This window comes from Aulonocara stuartgranti (assembly GCF_965226115.1).
Source record: "Aulonocara stuartgranti genome assembly, chromosome: 7".
Taxonomy (NCBI): domain Eukaryota; kingdom Metazoa; phylum Chordata; class Actinopteri; order Cichliformes; family Cichlidae; genus Aulonocara; species Aulonocara stuartgranti.
Window position 1 is genome coordinate 67,077,971 of NC_138945.1, and position 19,584 is coordinate 67,097,554.

Here is a 19,584-nt window from a genome sequence, read left to right on the forward strand (position 1 = left end):
CTTTTCCAGGCTTGGACTTGATATAACTTTATTTGTGTCTTTTTTTATTATTTTGGTGCCAATAAAAACTAAGCACTAAAATAAATAACCACAAATTTATTCACACTTTCAGCTTTTTATTAGCATAAACTGATAAAACACTACTTATATAATTATACATTTCGATTAATGGTATTGTCTCGTTTCTGTTTTATTACTTAATTGTATATTCAAATATTTATTTGCTGTTTCGTCGTGGCCTCATGTCTGCCAACTTGATGGTTATTATACCCGTTAAGACGTTAATTTGCTGAGTATTACATCATGAAAATACGAATTACACCAATAACACATTAACTTAAAAGATTAATTAATGTACTAGTAGTGTAGTCCAAACTGTATGACGCTCACAAAGTGATGAACATGCCTCGTTTTTATCTCTGGTTGAATAAAAAGGATTTATCAAACACATGGTTTCTGAAACAGCTTTTTTCTCGTCTTTTATTCCGTCATAAAAATGATTTATCAGGACTTTTATTTCAGCTACAATCCTTTATTTCAGCATTCAGCCTTCTTAGCGAACACAAAGCGAGGGCACGGGCTTATCTGCAATTTATGTCAGATCTTTTATGGCGACTAAAAAACCCCAAAACAAACAAACAAACAAACAAAAAACTAATAAAATGCAAGTTTTTTTTTCAATTTCTTCTGTAACATTATATAAGATATATGATCTTATAAAATAAAAAGGATCCTGGCAGGTTAAATCAAATTCGGGTAAGAATTCAGCAATTTCAGGTGTACACACAATATTAAAGTGCAAGATTTCTAATACTGCAAGGCACAAACTATCAATAATAGGATTGTCTTTTTGTATCTAATATAAAAAATGTTGGTAATAACACAGACATACAAAATTTCTTCATACAGTAACAAGACAACAAGTAAAACCTTGTCTAAGTCCCCCACAAGTATCTGAAATATTTTCTCATAATATGGTCTGTGGTTGACATGTATAAGAAGTTACAGCTGAAACATACATTTATATATATATATACAGTAAATTCTGTTACAAATCTTTAATGTTTGTTGAATTAAACTGTTAAACAAATATGAAACAAAGGGTCAAATATATTCCACAATAAACAGCGATAAAGTAATTAATAATCAGTATGTCATTGACTTCATACTATAATTAAAATGTACATGAGAAATATTTCTTGAATATCACAACTGAAAAAAGAAAACATTTGGCTCAGCCTTTATTGCACCACACAGTTCTTCAGATCTTTTTTTCTACAATGTTCTTTTCTTTTTACATCAGCTCATCTTTTCAATGCACAGCAAAGATTTTTGGGGTTCATAAACAGTAAGAGAGTTTATGCTGTATCATCTGTACATTGTTGTGTGGCAGACAGTTTGTGACACATTTAGACAAACTAACAACTGCATCTCAACTTCATTCAAAAATGCAACTGGTTGATTGACTTCACTGTCATAAAAACTCAAAGATTCACCAAACAAATGATAATACACTACGACTGAATAGTTTAAACAATAAAAACGATGTCTGTCTTTGCTGTTGATTGTTGTTTCTACTCCATACATCAGTGTTTTCTACACGGCACGTGGAAACGGAGACGTTTTCTGTGTGTGAGTGTAAATCACACATTTCTGTTACTATCAGTGGTAACGTTTCACTGACTTTGTGAATGTGCAGGGTTTTCAAAATCAGCTTTCTCAATCGTGTTATTTGAATGTTCTCTGTTCCCATTTGTCATGATTGTAGCATGTTTATCTCCGTTTGTTAGACAGCAGGTGACAAATCCTGAGATGGCTCCTGAATATCTTTCCTCTCTGTGTCATCTTCCTCTTGAGGTTTGATGATGATGTGTATGGGCCTTTCTCCGCTGCATTCCTGTTGCTTGGTATCTGTGGACAGCTTGCCTTCACGTTCACACACCTCCTCTTCTGCCGAGGCCCCAATGGGACGCAGACGCTCTGCGGGAGCCATCTTTGTTCCGGTTTCTGAACTGTCTCTCTTCAGCTTGTCGCTGCTGTTGCTTTCCGAGCTGACCTTCTCTGCTGCGCCGTAGAAACAAAGCACATTAGATGTCAGCTCGCAGCAATTACAAAAGAATTTAAAAAGTGACATGGATATCAAGTAAAGTAATTTCGATGTGGTAAATATCATATTCTCACCAGGATAGCTGTTAGCTTGTTTGTCTGTGCTGGTCGAACTGTCTGATGTCTTCTTGGCTGCAGGCTTGGTTCTGCTCCGGACTTTGTTGAAATTTCCTTGTAGGATCCACTCATGCTGTAACCCCTCATCAGGAGTCATGCGCTTACTTGGATCCCAGCTGAAAAGCGCAGACAGTTTGAATTTAGATGAATTCATTTATGTGTACAAGTAATAGTCATGATCTACCAGCTCAAGTCAGAGGAAGCAAAATGTAATTGTGGTCGATTAAGAAAGACAAAGAAAAGAATCATAATGTGACCTATGAACAAATAAGCAGAAGTGTACCTGAGGCAGCATTTGATGAAGTCTAAGAAGACAGCATCATTCGTTTTCAGCACAGCTGAAAGCTCTTTGGAACTCGGTCTCCGTTTCTTCCCCTTGCTGTTAGTGATATTTCTTGGGTTTCCTTTAGAGTCTGCACAGATAATACCACACAGATTTACCAGAGTTATCACTATCTCTAAAAACACATACTTTACATAAAATAAAACATATAAATGATTATAAATTATTAGAATCTCACCAAAGAACAACCTCCTTCTCGATGCTGACTGAACAAAATCATTTGGAGGCATTCCAAGGACCTATCAGGTCAAATATCACAATAAGAAGGAAGCAATTACACTTGCAAAGCATGAACAGTAATCTCTGTATACAGAACAGGTTATTTCCTTGTCATACCTCCATTATGCAAGCTATCTGCTCCACTTCACTCTCTCCAGGGAAGAGAGGATAGCCTGTGTAAAGCTCAGCTAGGATGCAGCCCAGGCTCCACATATCAATGGCCATGCTGTAAGGGTGACCCAGGATGACCTCTGGAGAGCGGTAGAAGCGACTCTGGATATATGTGTACACTAAAAGAGGGGAATGAGTAGGGAAACAAGAACATTTCTGTCACCTCCCTAGCGTGATATTACTTAATTGTACATGTGCATCAAACCACTTCTGCCTTCTTACCTCTTTGTTGTTCATAGCAGCTTGAGCCAAAGTCGACCACCTTGATGTTGCCTGGCCCTCTTTGAGAGAGAAGGATGTTCTCCTGTTGAAAAGAAGAAGCAAACTGTCAAAAAACTCGCCAATTTCTATAGTACCAGTGCAATACTCTGATGCACCACAAGGTGGAGCACAATCTGCAAAATTGTTCTGAGTAATCCTTGCAAAGCAATCATCAACAGCAGTACAGTTTTGATTGCTTCACTACGTTTCAATCAGTCGAATATTATTTTTTTATCTTATGATGCAGGTCAGTACCGGTTTGAGGTCGCAGTGGATTATCTTCTCCCTGTGCAGCATCTGCAGGCACCTCAGAAGTGCATGAGCGAAACGCCGGATAAGGGCGAGGCTGAAGCCCTGGAAGTTGTTTTTTTTTATGAGCTCGTACAAGTTCACCCTAGATGAAGGAAGAACGTGTGACGTTTGGTTATTTCATCAAGATGACGACACATAAAGAAGCTTCGTTTAGCTGAACGTTTTTATGAAAATACTTTGTCCATGTCCAAGTGTACTCAATGTGGATTCACTTATAAAAAGATGCTCCTCAAATAAACCCCCTGAAAAAGAAGGCTGCTCATTTTGATGTCACTTGACACCTACAATAAAACATGCACTGAGTCTTGAGCGCTTACTTGGAAATAATCTGCGATTGTGCCTCCATTCATAGGAAGACCGATACAAAAACTTTATCCCCCTGCTATTTCTGAGCATGAATTTCTTTAGACTGTGTAACCAGATCCTTCACACATGAAGCAAGAAGGGGTAAGAGATAGGGCCCCAATCAAGGCCTTAACTAAAGGATTTGGTGACAGTAATGTTAGACAAGGTAGCAGCTCGAGACGTCCCGTAAAGGTCATTGAGCCACAGTGACACACAAAGTTCTCTCTCCTCAAATAGATATCAGTAGTGACCCATACTAAAACATGGTTGGCTGGAGGTACACAGGTAGTCAATTTACTCCTAATTGATTGCAGTTACTTAGAAGTAAAGACCAGAGACATGCGAGAACTGCCTTTGATAAGCTACACTGTCTTCACACCGTGCTATTGTACCTGGGAAGGGTGACTGACGGCGGATCCCCTCGATTAAACGCTTCATTATTTAGTGTGTTTACATTCCTGCTTTCTGAATGTAGGTAACATACTAACCCCAGAAGCTCAAAGGAGATGCAAAGGTGATTTCGGAAGTAGAAGTACTCCTTCATGTGGATGACGTTGTGGAGGTTGTCTTTGTCTTTCCTCTTTATCACATCCAAGATCTTCAGCTCCACAAGAGCCTGGTGATGAAACCTACAGACAAATTTACAGCTGACACTTAAATTCACACCAAGAGTGATTTGATTCATTACTCATTTCTATATTTTAATAATACAAGTGCAGAATAAAGATATTCTTTTCTATAAAGGGAGAAGAGTCATTAAATAAATGAGGATCTGTATTTGTACAAGCTTTATTTCTCTGATTGAGATGCTTTTCAGCACAAAAGCCTCCTGATATCTCTGGATATTTCTTTATATCCACTGCAGAGAAATCAGATCTAAGATAGCCATCTGACACAGCTTAAAGTTCTTCTGTTCCAGGTTGCACCTATTTTGTTTTCTGCATTATTGAAGTAGCGGTAGGACCCAGTGGCTCCTGCATCTAACCTACAGGACTCTGGCACCGCAGCCACTGTGATCCTCAGTTAAGAAGGACAGGTAAGATAATACCATTGGGGTGCCGACTTCTACCATGCTAAGTCAGGTCTCAGCTATTTGGCAGTGTCCTGAAGTGTAAAGTGATCAGGTTGCAGACATGTGGGGGAAAAAAAACTGACAACGGGGCATGAGATCTCAAATGACTGACAAAAGTTAACTTCTTCAATGTCACAAATAACTTATTCCATAGAGCAGTGATTCCCACCCAGAGGTAGCCCAGCGACCACGGGCCAGTTGTACCTGGACAGGCAATGTGACAAAACCCGAACACAATTTAATTTAGAATTGAGTAGACGTAGACAGGCTTTAGCAGGAAAGATAACAACTACTTGAAAGTAAGTAGTAGAAATTTGAAGTAATAAAAGTATATTAAAAGCTAAAACTGGCAAGCAATTGAGGCAGGTAGATAAGCAGTTAAAATTATTAGGCGGTCTGTCATAGGGAGTCAGTGAACAAAAACTACATTGCCAAAAGTATTCAGTCATCCATCCATATTATTTCATTCAGGTGTTCCAATCACTTTCGTGGCCACAGGTATAAAATCAAGCACCGAGGCACACAGACTGCTTCAGGAGCTCAGTGAATTCCAGCGTGGATTGCATCGGTGCAACAAGTCCAGTCGTGAAATTTCCACAACTATTCCACAATTGACTGAGTGGTATTATAACAAGGTGGGAGTGATTGGGAACGTCAGCAACCCACATAAAATTGCAGACCTTCAGATCAGCTCAAGAACAGTGTGTAGAGAGCTTCATGGAAATTGTTTCCATGGCCAAGCAACTGCATCCAAGCCTCACATCACCAGGTCTAATGCAAAGCGTGGATGCAGTGGTGTAAAACACGCCGCCACTGGATGCTAGCCGTGGAGAGGTTTACTCTGGAGTGACAAATCACACTTGTCCGTCCGATGGACAAGACTGGTTTGGACGGAACGTATTTGTCTGCCTGGTTTGTGCCGAGCATAAAGTCTGGTGGAGGGGGGATTGTGCTGTGTGGTTGTTTTTCAGGAGTTTAGGCCATTAGTTCCTGTGAAAGAAACTCTTAATGCTTCAGCATACCAAGATACTTCGGGCAATTTCATGCTCCCAACTTTGGGAGAACAGTTGGGGATGGCCCTTCGTCTTCCAACATGACTGTGCACCAGTGTACAAAGCAAGGTCCTAAGAACATGGGTGAGTGAGTAGCCCTATGGATTAAGAATGGGATTTCACTCAAGTTCATATGCATGTTAAGGCAGATGAGCAAATACTTTTGGCAGTTAGTGTAGCTGAATAAGAATAGCTGATACCAGAGTAGGTACTAAAAGTAGTGCACTGGTGGTTGAAATATTAAGCTAATAGTTGAGACTAAATAATTCAGATATAGACCAAATTTAGTTTGAAATGAGTTCAGTGGGGGTTTAATGTCCATCTGACAGCGGTGTGAGGGCAAGTCCAAGGATAAAGGTCGGGAGCTGTAAAGCTTTACTTCACTTGCAATTTTAAAACAAGAAGTATATGAAGATAGGAAGTGTTTCTTTTTTTTTCTTTTTTTTAAATACAAATTTCAGGATCTTTTTTGATTCTTTAGTGAATTGATCACAAACAAAAAGAAAAAAATAAATCATATTACATTTTCCTGTCATTTCTCATACCTTTTCTTATTGCGGATTATCTTTATGGCTACAAGTTCATTGTTCTTGTGATCCAGGCATTTTAGGACCTGCCCGAAGGAGCCTTTCCCGATCACTTCCAGCACTTCGAACCTGTAGGCAATGTGGTCATGCAACACCTGAAAGAGCAAGAGAGAGGAGAAGTGAGGATGTGAGACTACTGTGCACTTTGTCCTTGCACTAAAACAAATCTTTATATCACAGTAAAAGTAAATGATGTAAAGTAATATCATGATTTACTAACGTAACATTATATTAACTTGGTGATATTAGTCTTAGAATACAGGCAGCATTCTCTTCTTTGTACACATCAGCCACAGTGGCTTTCCTGTAACTGTCAGTCAGCGCTGTAACAGTGAGATGAGCCTCAACAGACATATGAGAGTCTAAACAACGGTCAGTCACTCAGCCTTTAACAGCTCATTCATTGCATATTGTCTATTGACACACAACTGTCCATCACGTGTCTGATTTATACATGGTCAGATTGAACGGTGGAGTGGTGCCCGCAGCTGCTGGAGGTCGTTTGGTCACATACTGTTTTCATTGGCCAGCTTGTTGGTGCATAAATGAATGGCACAAATGTCTTTTACATAACGACTACTACTGTTGCATACTACATGTGGGTTCTCTATCATATCGAGACTATCTCTCCACTTGTACGGAGTGGAGAGATAGTCTCTCACTCAGAGAACCACGGTTACAATGTAACCGCATGATATGTGGATGTGCTTGTGAATGGAGTCACTTAAACTCTTGACAAACTGACCCAACCTGATGGTGACCTCATCATAATTAATATTTCTTTCCTTTTCTATTTCAAAGAAACTTCTAGAAACTACACTCGGGTGTTGACTGCACCTTTTGTTAGATGCTACCATATGATTTCTTCATTAGGCCTGTTTATTTAATCTAACTGTCAGTCTTTGCTGTGTTAGGTCAAAAATATAAGTTCCTGCAGGCTGTAAAACCTCGGCATCAACACAGATGAAGCCTGATGGTTATAATCCAGTAAAACTCTAATGCTTGCTCTGAAACATTACCCTGATGTAGCTTCCGTGTTCATCATCGTATCCTGAGTTCTGTGGAGCTCCTTGGGAACCCTCGATTTTCTGGGAACCCAAACCAAGGAACCAGATCTCAGAATAATCCATGATTTCTTCCTTTTCAAACTCTGTCAGCCGATCCTGGAAGTTCTTCAATGCTTCTGCAACAGGAAGCATGAGGAGGAAGACAGGATGAGTCAGTATCACGTTGATCTGCCAAATGCAGAGGATTCTGAAATATCGCCTTCCAATGCCAGCATGCTATTTTCATTCCATCAAGGCAATGAAAAATATTAGTTACGTGTTTTTGTTGGAACACCCACAATATATTCAAAATATGAAATAACGTTTCCTTTATGATTCACTTGTGTTGTATTCTGGTTGACACCAACATACCTACAGGTGACATGGGTAACCTTTGACCCTCGTATGCTTTCTCTTTCTCCAGCTTGTTGATGAAAATTCTGCTGTTGCGAGACACTGCCACTTTATCGACTGTTGTACCAAACCGTGTGGTGAACTGCTGAGCGGGCTTTGGCCTCTCATCCTGTTAAGTAACACATAAAAGAGTCTTTTAGCATTTTGGGAGATGAATAGTAATGAAAGATCCTCATTACGTTTTCACAGTGATTCTAAAACTACAGCGCCATTTCTCAGCTTTGAGTTAAATAAACTAGCTGACGGCACACTAGACAGCTTCTACTTCACCATGTTATGGATGCCTAGTCAATAACAGCCTTACCGATTGTGTCTGATAGTTGTTTGGACCCCCTTTGTTGGCAATTTGGGGCAAGATGCTGTCTGACTGCTGCTGCTGGTTTTTGGCATTGCTAACCATCACCTGGACCACTGGTGGCTCGAGCTGAGGCAGAGTCCCCACACTGGAATTGAACTTCTGTGATTCAGATAAATTGTTATAGAAGTGTATTTGGTAAGTGCATTCAAGACAAAAAGGTGAAACATAAATGGAATAAGAGTTAGAAAAGAAAAGCAAAGTTTTATCAGATCAGTTTACCAAACTCGTAAAGCTTGATTTTTGAAGAAAGTGAAAAATAAAATAAAACATAATAACAAAATTATTATAAAATAGGCAATTTAGGTCAACAAACAAGCTAGCTCTGGGACCTCTAAAATGATATTTCTCTACACATTCTACATTTTCATATGACAGAATGAAACACACAGGCATCTAAACAGACAGCTGTAAGAAGACGACAAATTAATTGGATGAAAATATGGCTGCAAGTGTGATATCCAAATATTCATTTTAAATGCTTGTTGCAGCGCCTTTCATTTTTTTTCATGAGAATGTGCAAACTGCACCTCATCTGTTTTGCTTCATCGTCCCTTCATGCATTTTGTCGGTGGAGGCTTGGGTGACCGGGACCTCCAGCTGATAGCGTCTGGAATTACCGGTCAGGGTGAAAGAAAAATGGGGGACAAAGACCCATGAGTCTGCGCTCTGACAGACTCTGTCAGTGGTGGCTTTGTAGGAGGGTGAGGTGCACTGACCTGCTTTTCTTAGGCTGCCACCCTGATTGCTTCGAGAGCATGATTACATGTGTCACTGCCTTGCAAGGCTCAATCCTGGCAGTGATGGTGCAAAATTAGACATCTGTGCTTTGCCAAGTCCTCTTGAGAACATCCTGCAGAACCGTCTGTGACAACAGGGTTTTTTTTCTCACGTTTTTATGTATTGAACTCAGATGTCACGGAAAACAGAGATTCCCTACATCCATAGTGATACTGCATCCCCTTTAGCAATGGATGGATGAAAATTAAACTCTTACATATTAATTATTGATAACATTCCATAAAAAAGCACTTTCATAAATTCTGATATTTCATCTCACGTGTTAAGACCTGCTGCAAGATCTGCCAACTTGGTTATGACGCATAGAGATAAGCTAAATATAGTCACAAGCACCTGCCACAACAGGCAAAGGAAGCAAACACAGTTACATGCCTGAACGTAACTGGGGGGCCATGTTGTTTAAATAACGCACACACACACACATATATATATATATTTAAAAGAGATGAAAGTAGTGGCTGTAGTTTATCTTTTTCTTTGTTTGTCTTGTAGAAATTGTTAGAGTAGGTCAGACACAGCACATTAGTTTGAATGCAAAAAGAAAAGGTTGGCATCAGTGGAGGATAGACTTGGCTAAAGAACATGTTCTGGTCAGCTGTTAAGCATCATTCGGTGGGAAAGCACTGACCTGTGAGCAGGGCCGATTTGTTCCAATACGGTTGCCTTCTGCTGGGAGCCTGTGAGGGTGAGGAAAGGCCTCTGGCCGTGATGTCTGTGGGAGGAATGAGAATGATTCATAAAATGCCCTACACAAAAAGTGAGAAATAGCTGCCTTTTATTCCCAACAAGCTGGAAATAAAATAGATACAATGGGTAACCACATTTTTCTCCTGCAGTGACTTATTTTTACAGCGTGATGCAATTGGACAACGTGTCCAAGTCAAATAAAGGAATCCCTTTACACCAAAAAAGACAGATTAAAGCAGGCATGTAAGATAATAATTAAGTGTCTACTTGTGCTGGATTCCCCAGTCTCTTCAGAAACACACAGCCTCTAGGCAGCTGAGCGGGGCTGAAACCAGACGAGCTAAAATAATGCACTGTGATCCTAAAATAGATCACATCTGCAAAAACCCAGCAACACCAAGCCTCTCACTTTAAATTTCCCTTTGTGCATAGTTTGTGTAAGCATGTGCTCATGTGCACATCCATGTGCTCTGCAGTAGGTGTGCACGTGCTTCCGAGCCAGTCCTCACAGGAGAATCATTGGACTGAATGCATTACAGGGAAGCAATAAACGCTGTTCTAAAAAAGTACCACACACGTTTGGGATGATTCTGTGTGCGTCGCTTCATCACCAAGCCAGCTTACACGTGCCTTATTAATCAGCGGTTGAGCTCACAACTGTGTCGAATGACACCATATGGGTGAAATAAAGCTTAGCTTCATACGGGGATATGTGTTAAACTCACAGGCCAGGTTGGGTTGTTGTCTGCAGGTGCTAGATGGAAAACAGCTTCCAGATCACAATCTTAATCTGTATCATTGACTCAGAAGCAAATGCAACATCAAGTCAGCGTCACCACAGAACTGTCTACAGAGTGAAGAAGGTGAATTAACCCAACTAGCTGATTCGACTTTTTGTTAAAGCTTAACTGGATACAGGCGCTCTCTGGGTTCTCCCTTTACATTAAAGTCAATACAGTTCTTCAGGTTAACACTGACAAGGAGTAGGGTACAATAATGTGGTCATGTTACAATGTTGTGAGTGAGTGACAGCTGGAGCCATGTAGGTCACTGTGACAGGTTGACTTCTTAAACATCACCTGTACAGGTGTGCTGTAAGCCTGGCTAATGAGTACTGAGCCACTGGAAACCCAGTGACATCACAATAAGGCAAATGTGACCTGTGACCTTTTATTCCACTGTTATAGATGCATATACATCAGCTGACACTGAATAAGTAAATGAGCACATTTTGTTTTCACTTTTTTTTCTTAAAAACAATAAATTGAATTCTGTTTTTGGAACACAGTGGATGAACTGTAACACTGTAAGACTTGGACAAACTTTTATTGTACATGCAATAAACGTGTGCTCCCTTTGCCCATGTAAATCCATAATCCATTAACACGAAGGTCGGAGGGACCATATACAAAAAGGATATTTGCTCTCATCCCAAATAAACAATGGACCTACAATCAAGACAGCAAAAGCCATGCCTTTATTGATGTGGTTAAGTCTTAGCTGGATGTAGGATCATCTCAACAGGTGTATGAGAGCAGGTTGACCTTAAAACCGTCCACCATTAGGGTCAACTGGTTAAAGGGTTAAAGCAAAGCAATAAAACCAGGAGCCATTGAGGTAAACACCAACAAACTAAAACCTGCTGCTCATGAACACTGTCATCTGTCAGACATGTCTAATCATGCTCTCCATTTATTTTGTATTGCACATCGCATGCTGAATGTGAGCACAAGGAAGAGGATGGATGTAAAGTGGTGGTAAATAGTCATCAAACCATGTGATCACAAATCGTGCTAGTCCTTAGTTTTAGACATAATTTGTAAAAAGGAATTTTGCATTTTTTCACTCATGCAGGAAAAAAAAGGCTACAATTCTTTAAAGTGCCAAAAACAGCAAAGGTTAAATTTATGTCAGTTCCCATGTAAGGTGTGAAAAATATACCAGAACACATATAGACTTACAGAATCTGTCAGCACAACAAACACTGAAGTAAGTAGGCTAAACAACGACTGAAATAGAAATGGATCAGATTTTTCATCATAACTTGGCATGCACTCAGGGGAAAGGGAGTGGACTGCGAAATAGCACTCAAGTAGGATAGCTTATGAAAGAGAAATGGAAATCATTTCAAAGTTACGTTTAATATTCTTGGAATGAGTTTTTTAAAAAGTGAATACAATAAAAATGGTAGATTTTTACTATAGTTTCATTATAAAAGTTTACCTGTTAGAGGTCTGTCCTACAATTATCAGGGATGTTAGCCCTGTGTCAGAGCAAAAGTCATCTAAAAATGAAGATAACACATGCTCTGGCACTGGTGCCAGTGGAGATAAAGCAGTGATAATATTAATATTCACAGAACATATTCATATTGTCTGTATCATAACAATATAACACAGACAACATTATGATCCCATAAAATAATCCCAGGAAACTTTTATGAGTATCGTCAATTTGTTTTTGTAATTTTCCAATGAACTGCCTGTAAACTGGAATATTGATCCCTATTCGATTAATAAGAACTTCCTGCTTTGCTACCAGACAGTCAGTCTAGTATCCAGCGAACAAACAACTCCTCACCTTGTTATTTATTTCTGGCAGCATGCTGTGTTATCAGCCTTGACAATCCAAAAACAAAGGAGAAATTACGAAATCCAAGTCATTGTATCCAACTCTGTCCGTCCAACCTCAAAAACAAGGCGCACTTTCCAAAAGTCCAACTTCGTGATAAACACTGAATCAACACTGATGAGGAAAATCCCGATGACTGATCAGATTCCCGCAACCCAAAGCTGCCGTACTCCCGGTTTTACGCGCACACGGTAAATGCACTGTCGTCAGAGAGGAGATTAGCCCGCGAGACAAGCTGTTGTGCCGTGACGCGTTCTGCTAAGACACCGGAGGAGCCACCTGTTCAGGTTTCTGCCGCTGACAGCTGGGGCTGTCCCGATATAGATTTGTTGGTTTTTTTATCCGTTTGCTGTCGTCCACCTACACCATGCGGTGTGACTGATGCGCTCTCCAACACCGACGCTGTGCAGCGAGGGCTACACCAACGCACGCACGTACTGGCCACAATGCTTGAGCTCACTTCAGGTACTGTAAATGTTTTGTAGACTATTTTCAAAGTGAGGTCCAGAAACCTCTGCGCTGTCGAAAGCGCGCAAGTAACGCACGGTCTCACCGTCGTTCTTCAAGATGAGTCTTCATCTTTAAGTGACACGCACACGCGCGATGTGTTTTCCACAGTAGCTACATTCAGATAAATCCAGCAGGTTTACTGGATTAAAACTTTTCTTATTCCTTTTGTGTCTTTCCGCCAACATTAATTAAAATTAAGCAGTTCTGCTAAAATCTGCCATGTTTTACAGTCCTGTGCCATTTGTGTGTGCACTGCAGGGTCAAGTAGTTGATAAAAATGAACTAAAATCTCAGCTCCTTGAGCAAGATACTAAACCTCAAATTGCTCTCTGATTATCATAGTGTGAATGATAGATACGAAGCAATTAGGCTTGGGTGAATGAGTGGAGTTGTACCAAGCCCTTTTAGTGTTCAAGTAGAGCAGAAAAGTGCTATATAAGAAGTATTCTATAAAACAGAATGTCAAAACAGTGATTAATGCACTCAACGCATTTCAACACATTTGTTAGCCTTAGCACACTTTAAAAGAACTTCATAAAACTAGGGCTGCCACGATTAGTCGACTAGTCACGATTACGTCGACTATCAAAATCGTCGACGACTAATTTAGTAGTCCGAGACCGAGAAGGCCGGAAGTGTGAGGCTTAGGGATGGGTATCGTTTAGGTTTTATCCGATACCGGTGCCAAATCGGTACTTTTGAAACGGTGCCGGTGCTTAAACGGTGCTCAAACCGGTGCTTAAAGAATGGAGAACACAAAATTGGTCCAAAAACCTCTCATGTTCAGCTGTTTTTTGTAAAAAGATAACAATGTTAGCCTTTTCTGCAGCTATGGGGCATATATGGTATCACTCTTGGCTGGAAGCAGTGCTTAAACAATGGAAAAAAACACAAACTTTGTCCAAAAACCTCTCATGTTTAACTGTTTTCCACTTTTTCTTTGGTCATTTTAGCCTTTTTTAGCCAGGGTGAAGGGAGTATCTGCCATCAAACAAGAAGACAGCCGCATGTAGCTATGATGATGTTTGCTAGTTCACCTTACATGCATTAATGTAATAACGTGGTTAGCCTACTCAACGTAAATTACACACGAACAACATTAAGCTACTCACGCAGAGAAGAATGGCTGCTGCTGCATCATCATCCTCATCATTTCTGCTACACTGGCAGGGCTAGGGGCCAGGACTCTCCTCTTCTGGTTCTCGGGGGATGTTGCTAACTCCGGGTCCGATAACAGTAGATGTGCTCTGTGTGAGGTCTCGCAGCAAGCTATCAAATACGGCGCATTTCTCGGCTTTAAAAAAAAAACGCTATGCGTCGCCAGGTGTTTCATCGGATTTGAGGTGTTACCTCCTTTGACAGTATCACAGTATCAGTTTAAAGCACTTGTTGCTGCTGAGTTTGCATCTTTTGCTGTGAAGTACAGCCAGACTTTGACCGCTTCGCCTTGGACATTTTTAATCTGTAGCTCTGCTCTAAAAGAACCTACGTACCTGGCCCCGCCTACTATCCTTGGAAACGTAAAATGATTGGCTAGAATCTAAAGTGTATCACAGCTCAGGAAAAAAAAGCACCGAAATGTGCGCTGCTTTTCGGTCTGGTTACTACCGTTTATGACAGAACTGGTGCCATCATGGCACCGGATACCGGTACCCATCCCTAGTGAGGCTTGTCAAATGGGTCGGTCTAACCTTCAGATTTGCGTCACCGCTGTGTCGGTGGAGTTTAATAAACAAACTAAAATATAACAGGACACTGGCGTAAATTCTCGACCGTCTCACACTTCTGTTTAATCAGTTTTCTGTTTGACGTTTATTCAGCTGTGTGAAAATCCCACAGGAAACCACCTGATGGATTAAAAAAGTTTTATTTAATCTAATAACTTTGATCTCAGCCAAACCGATTTACTCCGGAACAAATAAAACACCGAAAAAAGCCAAACAATTACATTTTTATGTTATCCGAGTGACTTATATATGATATTTAACCCTAGTAGCGAAAGACAGCGGGGGTCTGAAAACAATGAAGCCAGGAGTCCGCTGCTCTCGCCGGCTCGAGTGACCATTGAACCCCCCGGCTAGCTATCGAGCGGGTGGGTAACAGACGTCTCCAAAAACGTCGGCGCACTTTTGCAAATATGCGATGTCTTGATAAACTGAGCAGATATTTGAAGTTTACACAGCTACTTTCTCACCTGAAAATATGTTAAAAGTTTATTTTGTGGCACAGGAAGATTAATAAGAGTAATTTTAAAACTTAGCAGCAGCTGCCATTGTTGGAAACTGAAATTGGCTGGGCCGCACTATGAATTCTGGGATATGGTGGGCCACGAAGGAAACACCCGACCCATCCTTCAAATTCGGGAAAATGAAGGACGTATTTGTCGGCTGCATTTGAAGGAGTCGACAAATTGGGACAGCCTTCGTCGCCTGGCTGTGACGTAATCGGCCTTCAAATGCAGCCTCCGAAGGATGCAGCCGACGTTTTGGGACACAGCTAATGTATTTGAGTGACACGGTTAGCGCCCAGTTAGCTCCTAGCATTTCTCAACAGCTCTGCCTCCTTTTCGACTGCCCGGGACATTTAAACAATGGATAATCCGTATACAAACAAATTCATGCTTTTCTCCTCAACAGAGAGCGTCCCCCGATTGAACAACAGCGCCGTAATATAAGAAGAATGGCACCTAATTATAGACTTAATAATACTGACTTAGTAATATGTCACATGAAGATTCATCAGCCAGGTTAAGTGTTTACTGACAATTGACAATTATAGCGGACATCATCATCACTATTCCAACAATCCTCTCCACACAGACAAACATAAACACTCGATAACCACAGTTGAGTACGTGTTTGTAATGACACTAGTTCAGTTTACAATAGGGTTCATTTGCTCGGTCAGCAGGTGGCGGTATCCCCGTACACTGGGGAGTAAACTGCCATTAAACGAAACAGAAGAAGAAGAGAACATCTGCACATGCGCGGTACGGATCGGGGAGTCCTGATCCGTAACTATCTTTTTATTTTTCGTTTTTGTCTACATTATATTGAAATGTTTCATTATTGCAAACATTTTAAGAGATACTTATTATTCTTAACATCTCAACAGATAATCTGACCGTAACCATCATAAAAGGCTTCGAGCGGAAGTAGTGGCTTTTTGCACGTGCGTGGTACGGATCGGGTAGTGACAGTGCCCGCATTTGGAGGCCGATTACGCTACAGCGAATCGACGAAGACTGTCCAAATTCGAAGACTCAGACAAATGCGCCCTTCATTTCCCCAGATTTGAAGGATGGGTCGGGTGAATACTTCGTGGCCCAACCTATCCCAGAATTCATAGCGCGGCCCAGCTCAGTTTCCAACAATGGCGGCAGCTAGTTAGTTTTAATATTACTCTTATTATTCTTCCTGGGTCACAAAATAAACGTTTAACATATTTTCAGGCGGGAATGTAGCTGTGTAAACCTCAAATATCTGCTCAGTTTATCAATACACATTTTCAAAAGCGCTCCGACGTTTTCGGAGACATCTGTTACCCACTAGCTCGATAGCTAGCAGGGGGCTAGGGTCACTAGAGCCCGTGAGAACACCGGACTCCCGGCCAATGGTTTTCATTTGTTCCTGAGTAAATCGGTTTGGCTGAGATTAAAGTTATAGTTTTTACACAGCTGAATAAACCTCAAGCAGACAGCTGATTATCAGAAGTGTGAGATGCTCGAGAATTTACTCCGGTGTCCTGTTACATTTTAGATAGCAAGGAGTTTATTAAACTTCACCGAAACAATCTGCAAATGTCATTAAAATTTAATAAACTATCATCTTGTCTTTATTTTTAGTTAGCACAGACCTTAAACACTTAAAGCTGTAAGCTAATGATAGTTATATAAGAGCAGATGCTGCTGGTGCAATAAGCTGTACGTTTTACGTCCAATGGATGATGATCTGATTAGCCGACTAATCGCAAAAATAATCGGTGACTAGTCGACTATCAAAATAATTGTTTGTGGCAGCCCTACATAAAACCCAGAAGAAATAGCAATGAACTTTCATTTCACCTTGACACAACAGTTACGTGTTTTGAACCCTGACTGACATATGAAACACACCTTACCCTTCAAAGTCATATTAGAGCATGGGGCCCTTTCACAACAGCCATTCTGACAGTTTATGGCCAGGTAAACTCAGGTGGAACTATCATTTATTACACTGAGCCAAAAAAGACACAATTAAAATGTTTAATTACCTTTGTTTACCCTGCTGTAAAATGTCAAAATGGCTGCTGTTTACAACAAAACAAAACCTATTTGCATCATGTGATGCAAATGTAAGACGAGATTATTTGCTTTCCAGTGACTAATCCACACTGCAGGAGGGAAACAACTCAGTGCTCCATGTGCTGATTAGCCCGGAACCAGTACAAGAGATGAATATGATAAGACGACAGCAGTTATGCAACAACAGTGGCTACTTCAGTAATCAGCTCTGGGAATGAGCATCTATTGAGGAAGCTGCTGCTACTACCCTCATTATACTCTTATCTGTTCTCTTGTTCTCTTATTTCTCTTGCTGTATTTGTTTAGTCAGACATACAATCCTGTTTCCAAAGACGTTTAAATGCTTGAAATTAAGCCGGCAATGACAATTGGAAAATTAGATAATGCAAAGCTCACAAATTCAGATTTCTAGGCAGAAGGTTAGTAACATGACTGGGTCTATAAAAGAACAATTACAAGGGGCTATGTATGAAAGAGCCAGGGTAGCATCTGCGATACTAGCAGGTAGCTAAAATTCTATATAAAGCAATTATTTAATATACTAAATTCCCAAATACCTAGAGTGTAGTTCAAATAAAATGTCATGCAAGACAGTACAGAAAGATGCTCTTATCCTCACAATCTGCCTTTCACTTTAGACAGTAACCTAGCATCTCATTTTGAAATCAAGCTGTATGATAAATAATGCTGAATAATCTTGCAGCATTATTTTTGGACAATGACCAAATATGAAGAAGGTGCTACCAATGATAAGTTAAGGTTTAGAGCTGAGCCACTGAGAGTATTTGTCCCCTGTTGGTAGAGAAGCCATCCAAGAGGGAGGTGAACATAGTGACAGTGAGCACGCGGTCCTCTCAGAGGTGGAAGGACTCCTTTAAGTCTCATTAATATTGACAAAACTCATTACCATGCATCTGTACTGCAGCATGACTGGAAAAGGGGGGTTAGATGAGAATATTGACTTCTCTCTCATGTGCATGCTAAAAATAAAAGCAGCTTAGCCAAGCATAAAGACTAGAAACGAGATGAAACAGCTATCTTGACTGCACATAGAGGACTGTAAACCTTGCCACACTTATCCTGGAAGAGTATTTAAGCAGCTTCTGTTTTGTCACCCAGGTGACAACATATTAGACGCCGCATGAGAGCACCTGAAGTAAAAAACTCAGATATGGAGTATAGAAACAATGAGAACAGAAAAATCAAGAAACAAAGGATCACAGTTTATTGACGGGTGTCATAGCACAAAATGTAAAGCCTGTGAGCATTTCTTTAAAATAAATCAATAAAAACAAAAATAAATTCTAACTAAAAACAGATAAGTGGGTGTGGCTGTCTGGAGAATGGAAACAAATGATTGCCTTTAGTCCCATCTAGGCAGTCCTGTTGCTAAATATACCTCTGGGTTGACCCTCCTGTTCCTACCCCAGCAGCAGCCATGGAGGAGGCTAAAACCACAGCAGGCAGGTGAGGTCCCGTCTTCCCACATAGCACATCTCCTCCATGCTGTCACAGCCGCAGCCTCAACGACATCTCAACCTCTAGACACTATTTCCATCCAGAGGTGCCGTAACGACAGATGGCCTCTTGTTTGAGGAGCAAATGAAAAGATTATGATTGCAGTGATGATACCAGGCCTGCATTTCCAGTAGGTTTTTGGTCTAGTTGAGCTCCATTTGTTAAAAAACAAAAATTTCTCCAACTTGACAGAACCTCGATGCTACAAACCTAAGCGATGATAAGTTTCCATAAACGATAAGTTCCCTGAAAACTTCTTGTGACTCTGAACAGTACTCCTCTACAATCTGGACCTTGCTTCATCGAGTTATTCATTTAGACGAGGTTATATTCCAAACCTCTGTGGTTTCTTCTCTGTCAGGTTTCTGCAAAGTATTTTTCTCTGCCCCAGGTTTTATCCAGAACAGAGAGGCAGACTGCCGACAGACACTGAGAGGATGCTATTGCTTTGTGCGGTTGCTATTATGAGTGAGGGAGTGCTCTCTGTCTGCTGCTGCCAGTGACGTATGGATGGGACTTGACTGGGGACCCATCCTGAGCCGGAGACAAAGCAGCAGGGGCCTGGCACTGACTTTGCCATAAAAGAGGCCTCTGGGAGTGAAGGACAGGGGGTGGGAAGTGGTGAGCTGGGACTAGGCAGATGAGAAAAGACAGGTACAGAGCTCATCATCCTCCCAGGTGGGCACTTCGTGGGGAAGTCAGATGGGGAGGTGGTGCAGCTCTAATGGCCCTCCCATGTGGTTCAACAGATGCCT

At 40.8% G+C, this 19,584-nt stretch overlaps 1 protein-coding gene across 3 annotated transcripts in view; it reads right to left on the reverse strand.

The window, feature by feature from the left end:
* Nucleotides 1-10: 10 nt before the first annotated feature.
* dyrk4 (dual-specificity tyrosine-(Y)-phosphorylation regulated kinase 4) overlaps nt 11-19,584 on the reverse strand; it is a 28,553-nt gene continuing 8,979 nt past the window's right edge. For 2 of the 3 annotated variants that reach the window (XM_082540030.1, XM_082540031.1), the window contains 13 exons: nt 9,830-9,913; nt 8,350-8,502; nt 8,004-8,154; nt 7,605-7,768; nt 6,544-6,680; nt 4,363-4,503; nt 3,473-3,611; nt 3,179-3,260; nt 2,903-3,075; nt 2,745-2,805; nt 2,507-2,636; nt 2,182-2,339; nt 11-2,064 (listed from right to left, as the gene is read on the reverse strand). In XM_082540030.1, coding sequence (XP_082396156.1) covers nt 1,787-2,064; nt 2,182-2,339; nt 2,507-2,636; nt 2,745-2,805; nt 2,903-3,075; nt 3,179-3,260; nt 3,473-3,611; nt 4,363-4,503; nt 6,544-6,680; nt 7,605-7,768; nt 8,004-8,154; nt 8,350-8,502; nt 9,830-9,913 — 1,851 coding nt within the window. In that variant the 3' untranslated portion in view covers nt 11-1,786. Of the gene's footprint in view, nt 2,065-2,181; nt 2,340-2,506; nt 2,637-2,744; nt 2,806-2,902; nt 3,076-3,178; nt 3,261-3,472; nt 3,612-4,362; nt 4,504-6,543; nt 6,681-7,604; nt 7,769-8,003; nt 8,155-8,349; nt 8,503-9,829; nt 9,914-12,468; nt 12,702-19,584 lie in introns of those variants that run through there. The other variant, XM_082540032.1, reaches the window with a different exon arrangement.